Raw genomic sequence first — 9,071 nt, forward strand, 5'->3', positions numbered from 1 at the left:
AGGGGTGTCTTTATTACCGCTGTAATACTACTAAAGCTTAGACTTCTTAGCTACGCTACCTATCCTTATACTTATTACTACTTTTAAGTCTAATAATTTCCTTAATATAATACTATATACGCTGTATCTAAGCCTAGATTTAGTATTAAGGTAGCTTATCCTAAGCCTTTAATTATACTTTTATACTATTTACTCTACTCTTAAGAGCGGCCTTCCTAGTAGTTCTCTACTTAAGCTAGAGCTAGTGTAACAATAGGGCAAAATTGTTTGCCTATTACTACATACTAAGTTAACCCTAATAATAGCCTAACTTGTAGATTTATATAGAGAGCAGCTCGCCTATACTAGAATAGGTATATTCTTCCTATCCTTTTATACAAGACCTATAGGTGTAGGAATTGTATCCTTTTCTACATAGACGCGCACTCCTATATGCCCTTAAGTCGTATTAGATACCTTTTAGATGCCCTACCTACCTGCGTTGTTACAGCTAGGCTACTTTAATAATGTTAAGGTTAAATAAATTACTATACTAAAGAAGCTTCTCTACTCTCTGTCTCTTATATACTAATTATTAGGCATAGTAGGTATATAAAGGAGCTTTATTCTCTTAAACTATAATATATAGTCTCTCTTTCTTATACTTCTTAGTAAAGGGGATAAGCTTAAGATTAGAATTTCCCTTTAATAGCGCTACTAATCTATACCTCCTCTACTATTATAAAAAAGATTACTAGTTTTTTTACTCTATTTTTATTGTAAAGTTTTGCCTAGCTTAATCTTTGAATCTTACCTTCTTTTAGGGTGGTAAATAGGTATAAGTTAGGTTAGGGTTAGGTTAGCTTATGTTAGACCCTAAACCTAACCCAAACCTAACCACAAATGTTCGCACGGGCCATGGGCTTAGGTTTGGTTTGGGTCGCACAGGCTATAGGCTTAGGTTAGGTATAGGTTACAAAGGCTATAGGCTTAGGTAGGGTCTTACATAATAGGGTTAGGGTTAGGTTTAGGTCGCATAGACCTAGTGCTTAGGTTAGGTTTAGGGTCTTACCAAGCCACACGCTTTACCTAATAGGGTTAGTTACTATAATTAATAACTGTGATAAATAGTTATATTTCTAGGAGTATAGCCTATTAATACCTGCTTACGTAAGACCCTAGTTAAGCACTAGGTCTATGTAACCTAAACCTAACCTAAGCCTATAGCCTGTGCAACCTAAACCTAACCTAAGCACTAGGTCTATGCGACCTAAACCTAACCTAGTACCACAGCTAGCGTACACTAACCTAGATTTACTAGCCTACCTTCTTTATACTAGTAATAAGCTTCTACTTCTATTATAGAATAGGCTTAAGACTTTTATTTATCTCTTTAATCTTAAAAGCTACTTCTCTCTTCTCTAATATAGTCTTAGGGCACTAGATATAGTATAGGCTCTTATAATTACAAGAAAAGTAGCATTAGAATATAAACTTAGAGTAGCTTTTCTACTACTTATAAATAATAGTTAGTAGAAGCCTTATTAGGTTTTCTCTAAATATTGTAGCTACTATAGTAGTAGTTAAGTATACTAAAGGTCTTATTAAACTAGATAATATTCTTCTTGTCGTTTAGAGTCTAGCCTTAAAAGCCTAGATACTACTTAAGTCTCTTTTATTTAATCTTCTTTATTAACCTAGGCTTACTTATAGGCTTTATCTTATGCTATCCTACTACTTTTAGGACTCTTTATACTATAGTTAATAACATATTATATTTATAAAGACTAAGATTACTAGCTATATTACTAGAGCTCTTCCCTTTTCTATATCTATCTTAGTATATTTATAAAAAAGTAGTATTATAAATAGTATTATACTTATAAGGGTAGCTAGTATAAAAGGTGTTATAGACTAGCCTTAAGGGAGAATGCAATAAGCGTTAATAATAGTATTTAGTATCTTAAAGGAGAGGTTAGCTCTCTACGCCTTTTTATAGGTGTGTAGCGTGTTCGCTTAGTAGTAGTGTTAGACTCTGTCTATCTTGTGTTAGGCCTAGGCTTAGGCATAAGCCTAAGCCCTTCACAAAAGGCGTCTTTAAGGTACTTAAGAAGGCGTTTTATTATAGGTAAATTAGGCTTAAAGCTATATTAGTTAGCTCTACTATAGATTAAGTTAATAGTGTGTAGTAAAATACCTATAATAGTACTAATTTAGGTAGTAGATTTGCTACTAAAAGGTAACTTTAACATTATAATAAGCGTATAGGCATAGAGATTAGTATTAAGAGCTATAGTAAAATAAAAATACTAAAAGATTAATTATATAGACTATTGCTACTACTATCTATAGCTTTCAAGATATTTACGTAGGCTAAGAAAGTTAGGCTAATAGATTAGCCGCTAACAAATATAGTAGCAAGAAGTTTTGAAAGTTACCTCTATACCCTAAATCTAACTCAAACCTACACTATACCTATTTACTACCTTAGATGGTTTCTAATTAGACTCCTCTATTTAGACCCCTCTAGCACCAATGTAGCTAAGACGTTGCTTAGACCCCTCTACCTAGACCACTTTAGGGCTGCTTCCGCTTCCTTGGCTTAATATTAGGTTTCGCCCAAGATGTTTAAGCCCGCCTCTAGCGCACAGTACTTAACACGGCCCCTACCTCTACCTAGACTACTTAAGGGCTGCTTCCGCTTCCTCGGCTTAATATTAGGTTTCGCCCAAGATGTTTAAGCCCGCCTCTAGCGCACAGTACTTAACATGGCCCCTACCTCTACCTAGACTACTTAAGGGCTGCTTCCGCTTCCTCGGCTTAATATTAGGTTTCGCCCGAGATGTTTAAGCCCGCCTCTAGCGCATAGTACTTAACATAGCCCCTGCCTCTACCTGGACTACTTAAGGGCTGCTTCCGCTTCCTCGGCTTAATATTAGGTTTCGCCCAAGATGTTTAAGCCCGCCTCTAGCGCACAGTAATTAACACGGCCCCTGCCTCCACCTAGACTACTTAAGGGCTGCTTCCGCTTCCTTAGCTTAATATTAGGTTTAGGGTGGTAAATCTAGGTTAGTGTACACTAGCTGTGGTACTAGGTTAGGTTTAGGTCGCACAGGCCATAGGCTTAGGTTAGGTTTAGGTCGCTTGGACCTAGTAGTTAGGTTAGGTTTAGGCCGCATAGGCTATGGGCTTAGGTTATGGTTAGGTCACACAGACTATAGGCTTAGGTTAGGGTTAGGTTACATAGACTATAGGCTTAGGTAGGGTCTTATATAAGTAGGTATTAATAGGCTTTAATAGCCTATACTACTAGAAATATAACTATTTATTATAGTTATTAATCACAGGAACTAACCCTATTAGGTATTAATAGGCTTTAATAGCCTACACTCCTAGAAATATAACTATTTATAACAGTTATTAATTATAGGAACTAACCCTATTAGGTAAAGCGTGTGGCTTAGTAAGACCCTAAACCTAACCTAAGCACTAGGTCTATACGACCTAAACCTAACCCCAACCCACTTAAGTAAGACCTAACCTAAGCCCAAGGTCTGTGCGACCTAAACCCAACCCCAACCCACTTACGTAAGACCTAACCTAAGCCCAAGGTCTGTGCGACCTGAACCCAACCCCAACCCACTTACGTAAGACCTAACCCAAGCCCAAGGTCTGTGCGACCTAAACCCAACCCCAACCCACTTACGTAAGACCTAACCCAAGCCCAAGGTCTGTGCGACCTAACCCTACCCTAAGCCTATAACCCGTGTGAAAATTTGTGGTTAGGTTTAGGTTAGGTTCAGGGTCTTACATAAGCCAACCTAACCCTAACCCAACCTATACCCATTTACCACCCTAATTAGGTTTCGCCCAAGATGTTTAAGCCTGCCTCTAGTCTAATTATAAGTCGCAGCCCATAATAAGAGGTGTGGGTTATAGTAATTAACCTATTCTGCAAGATTTGTACATTTTTCATATACGATTCATAGCGCTAAGAACTAATTTACTAGGCGGCTAAGGTGCCCTAACAAGGGCGAGGACAGTTATTCTACTATGGCTAGGGTAATTAGTAACTCCCCTTGTCCTTGCGTCTAATTGTAGCTTACTATTATAGATTGGCGTAAGCTTACTCTTTACCCTAGCTATTAGCCTGTGTGAGCACAGCCTGACCACAGCTAATAGGCCGTGTGAAGGTACCTAACCTAAGCTATAGGCCCGTATATATTTAACCTCCATCTTGATACTTGCAATCTAATAATCTGTTTCTTAATCCATTCCTAACCTCCTTATTATCTACTTTCAACATAACATTTAAGTCCTTTTCCTTAGACCATGGATTAAACTATTAACAAAAAGCTTTCCAACATATATACACCTTTGGTTCTTTAAATAGCTTTCACTATTTAACATTTCTATCTGCCTAATTCAAAAAGCGGCCTTCTCGACACATCTTCTACCCCACCTTTAGTCCATCCTTTTCTCAACAGAGATATACTCAGATCACGATGCACTTCATGGTTCTCCCCCTAGTAGCCTCGTTTCTGTAAGCGCAACAAAAGCTAATAATTCTGAACATACATCGCTTATAATTAATAGCCGCCTGTCCTTTGCAGACTTGCACGACTTCTGCGCTTGCCAATACGGGACCAACTCTCGTGTTGACATGGCGGCTACTGCCCTTGTCGCTTTCAACTGTGGAAATCCGTATACCTTTGGTATAGACCATGCTGCTTATCTACATTCAAAAGCTAACAATGTTAGCTCAAGCGAAAGATCAGTTCTGGATTGGCCGACACTCTGGACCAGGGCCTAGATTTCAAGGAGCTTTTGTAAGTTCTCCCTGTCTAGGTCCAGAACGCATGCATAACATATCTAACTCGTGACAATAGCTGAAAGCAGAAACAGGCCGCATTGATGGGGATAAGTTTCATAATGCTTGCCTGGAAGACAGTGGAGGAGCTTCAACATGTTTCAACTGCGGTTCGATACAGGAGAACACTGACGGCTCTATTATTTGTCTTAGGTGAACAACATAAGTTATTGCTCTACACATCGCGCCGCTTCTCTTAACTTCCTCACCTGCTCTCTTAACTTCTATTATAACGCTACGATAGTCCATGCAATTAGATATTGTTACAGCCAGGATACTTATTGGATTACAGAGCCACTTGATATAATTAATATACATAACCCTAGACTCATACACTTTATTAATTAAGTGTTAACCTACTGCAGGCTTACTTGTACGTACCCCAGGAGAAAATAGAGCTCTAGTATGGAAGGCTTACCAATTACAAAGCTTAAGGTAAGGTAGCTGAAGCTGTATATAAGATGTATCATAGATATAATGTTGCAGGAGGGATAACAACCGGATCACGGAGCATCATGATTGAATTAATCCCGATCAATCCCGATCAATAAACCTGTAACGACGCAGGTAGGTAGGGCATCCGAAAGGTATCCTATACGACTCAAAGGCATATAGGAGTGCGCGTCTGTATAGAAAAGGATAAGATTCCTACACCTATAGGTCTTGTATAAAAGGACAAGAAGAATATACCTATTCTAGTATAGGTGAGCTGCTCTCTATATATATTAGTAAGTTAGGCCTTTATTAGGCCTAACTTAGTATAGAATAATAGGTAGGTAATTCTACCTTATTATTACACTACCCCCTCCTATAGAGAAAGGATAGTCCCTATCCTTAGGATTAGGTTTAGATCCCTTATTAAAGAAGAGCTTTTTGCAAAATAAATCCACCTTTACCTCTACCTTTACCTTTACTTCTTCTTCCTAGGGCACAGACCCCTATCCCTAGCCTATGTATAACTAGCCCTCTACCTATTAACTTTCTTATTCCTATATCCCCTATTTTTTAATTATTTAACCTAATCTATCTAAAATCTAGTAAGTATTTAATCTATATAATTAAATAGTTACTAATCTAAATTAGAACCTTTAGCTATGCTAGTACTAGTACTACTAGGAGTCCTCTCTATTGCTTATCGCGCTCTCTATATAAGGGCAGTTAGGGCTCTAGCTAGGGGCAGGTTTAATAATTTTAATTTTAAGTTAAAGAATTCTAAGAAGTGCTAGTACTATATCTCCTAGAATAAGTATTATAATCTAGTAAGTATCTAAGTCTAATAGGGTTCCTTTACTAATCCTAGTAGATTCCTTCTTTTATTAGCTAAGAGTACTCTACCCTTAGGGGTGCTCTAGATAAGTACTATAGCCTAGTAGCAAACCCTGCTAAAGGGGATAAGGATAAGGAGGCTGTGGTTACTTATTAGAAGGATATTAAGCAGTTTAAGGCTACTATTTAAGAAACTACTTAAAACCTTACTAAGTGCGTTACTATTACTAATACTTAGACTAAGGGTATAGAAGCTACTAAGATCCTTATAGCTACCTATTATACTACTATGTCTAATTCACGTTAGCTTTAGAATAGTATTTATAAGATAGTCTTAGTAGTTAAGGGCTTAATAAAGGCTATTAATAAACTTAAGGAGGAATTAGCACTAAATTAGGAGGCAACTTTCCTAGTATAGGCTAAGATAAAAGCGTTCTATAAGAAGGAGTCTAAATTAGTCCTAGCTCCTGCCCCTACTCCTACACCTGCTCTAAACCCTAATACACTAGTTATCTAGAAGCTAGCAAAGAAGGATAGTCTAGGCGCTATCTTAGCTAATACAGAGTCTAAACTAGGTTCTAATAGAGAGATAGATACAGAATAAAGAGGTTTCCTAGGGGTAGTGTCCTAGGAACCTTAAAGGTTCTATAATAGTTCTAAATAGGATATAATAATAAATAGTAATAAGAATAATAGTAATAGATAGTAGTTAATAGATAATATATAGCTAAATAAGATATAGATTAGTTCTAATATTAGGTATAATTATTATAAAGTAATATTAGATCCTCTTTGCCTTTTTCCTAGGCTTAAATCTATTTTAGTAAGCTACGTAAGGGACCTAGCTAATTTAGATACTATTAGTAGAATACCTATAATCTATAGGGAGCACCTATAAAGTTAGAGGCAGGATACTAAACAGGATTAGGATTATATCTAACCTACTTAACCTTATATTTTAGCTTAGATTAATATAATTTGCTAGCTAGGATTTCTTCTACCTTCTATTCCTCTATACCTTATATAGGGGTACTAGGGGGTTTTAGAGCCTCTTATCTAGGCAACAGGTCTTAGGGATCTTTACATAGTATATTAGGAGAGAAAACGTTATAGATCTTAGAACTAGGTAGCAATTAGAGGTAATACGCGTTTCCTACTTATTCTAATACCTTAAAGGGACCTTCCTATTATTTAGATAGTTTTTAGCTAGGTTATAAAATAGCAAGATTAGTAGTAGATAGATAAATATAGTTACTAACCTTCTAGTTAACTAGACAGTAATAGCAATTAGTAGTAGAGCGTATTTAGTCTTAAGCTCTTTCTATATTTTCTTTAGCAATCTTCTAGGCGTTATGTATCTAAGTAGCAAGGGATAAGGCGTCCTTATAGTTTAGTTTCTCTAGTATAGTAGATAGGGTCTTTTCTAGTTTCTAATACTAACTTTACTTTAGTAAGGAACTAAAAAGGAGCTAATATAGAGCTATGCTAATAGATAAATATAGAAGAGTACTTTAGGCACGGTCTATTATAGCTAGTAGGTTACTCTAGTTATCTTAGTAATAGGATACAAAAGGCCTTAGTCTCTAATTAATATACTTATTTATAATCTTAGTTTATCTATTAGTTTATTTATAGTAGGTAGTAGAGAGCTTAACTTTAGTGCCTATAATCTAATAGAACTTAGACTAGAAACTAGATACAAACTAAGGGCCTTAATTAGAAATAATAGTATCTAGAGTGTGTCTAAATTAGTACACCTACTAAATAAATAAGGTAGCTATACCTTAGGCGTCTATAGTTTTATAGCAAGGGATAGTAATAGCTTGCTTTAATAGGCGATTAATAATAACTATAATCTAATTATAACCACGTTAATCCTAGGGAAAATCCTTAAAATTAATGCACAGGTGTTGCATTAGTAGACTAGGGATAGGAAAGGGGTAGAGTATGCTAGGGAGTTAGTGCTATCTTAGGTGCCCTCTCCTATATAGGATACAGTTCTAAACGTAGCGTTTATAGGTAGTCTCTATACCTTTCTCGTAGTAATATTAGGCTAGAATCTAATAGGTTTTAGTAGCTAATAGGTAGGTAGTAGACACTTAATTATAAGCCTTACGAATTAGTCTAGTACATAGGACTAATCTAGCAGGCACGTAAAGTTAATCCTAGTAGAGAAGGAGTCTATTTTCTATCTAATAGTGCTTAGGCAACTTTAATCTTTCTATTAGGAATAAGGACCTATTTTCTTAGAGAAGAGTTTTAATAAGTTCTAGGAATCTAAGAGTTATAGAGTTCTAAACTACTATAATTAAAGCAAGGATTAGTAAGGAACACTTAGCAAGGTAGTCTTGCGCTAAGTTAGAGTTAATTTAGGGGTATAACCTATCTAGGGTAATTATTACTTATAAACAATTATCCCTCTAAGTAGTCTTAAGGTTAACTATATCCTATTCCCTTCTACTTAGGATATCCACTTAGGCGTTATAAGATCTAGGAGTATACTTAATTTAGAAGTTAAAGGGACTTATAACCTCTAGCTATCTAGCTTGCCTAGCACTAAGGACTTTAGTAGATATAAAGTACTCTAGTGCTCTATAGTCTGTGTATACTCTAATAAGGTGCTAAGTACTTATTAGGTTAGCACGCTATTTCTTAAAGGCGTAGATTATTATAAACAATTCTTTATTATAGATTTCCTAGTTAAGTTTAGAACTAGTAAGGGTATAACTAAAGAAGGATATAGGGTACTATTTCCTATTAGGGTGCTCCTATAAGAGGATAGCTGCAATAACTCTATTAGAGGCGTCTATCTCTAGTTTTAGAGGGTACTTAGGATAGAAGTAAGCTAAGCTTAGGATTGCTAGAAGGGCATTCCTAAGCTAGTTAAAGGCTTATTAGCATTCTAAAGTCTATATAAATAGGGTAGTAGGGCTCTAGAGAGTAGTTAAGGGCTTAG

At 36.2% G+C, this 9,071-nt stretch overlaps 1 protein-coding gene across 1 annotated transcript; it reads left to right on the forward strand.

Moving 5' to 3' along the window:
- Positions 1-4,484: 4,484 nt before the first annotated feature.
- Positions 4,485-5,006, forward strand: IAQ61_000483 (uncharacterized protein; the record flags this gene model as incomplete). Its single annotated transcript, XM_003842846.1, has 4 exons — positions 4,485-4,522; positions 4,576-4,694; positions 4,741-4,808; positions 4,869-5,006. The coding sequence occupies 4 exons, from the start codon at positions 4,485-4,487 to the stop codon at positions 5,004-5,006; spliced, it is 363 nt and encodes a 120-aa protein (XP_003842894.1).
- Between the last annotated feature and the right edge of the window lie 4,065 nt (positions 5,007-9,071).

The sequence above is a fragment of the Plenodomus lingam genome (genome assembly GCF_022343315.1).
Source record: "Plenodomus lingam strain CAN1 chromosome Unknown contig_1, whole genome shotgun sequence".
Lineage (NCBI taxonomy): Eukaryota > Fungi > Ascomycota > Dothideomycetes > Pleosporales > Leptosphaeriaceae > Plenodomus > Plenodomus lingam.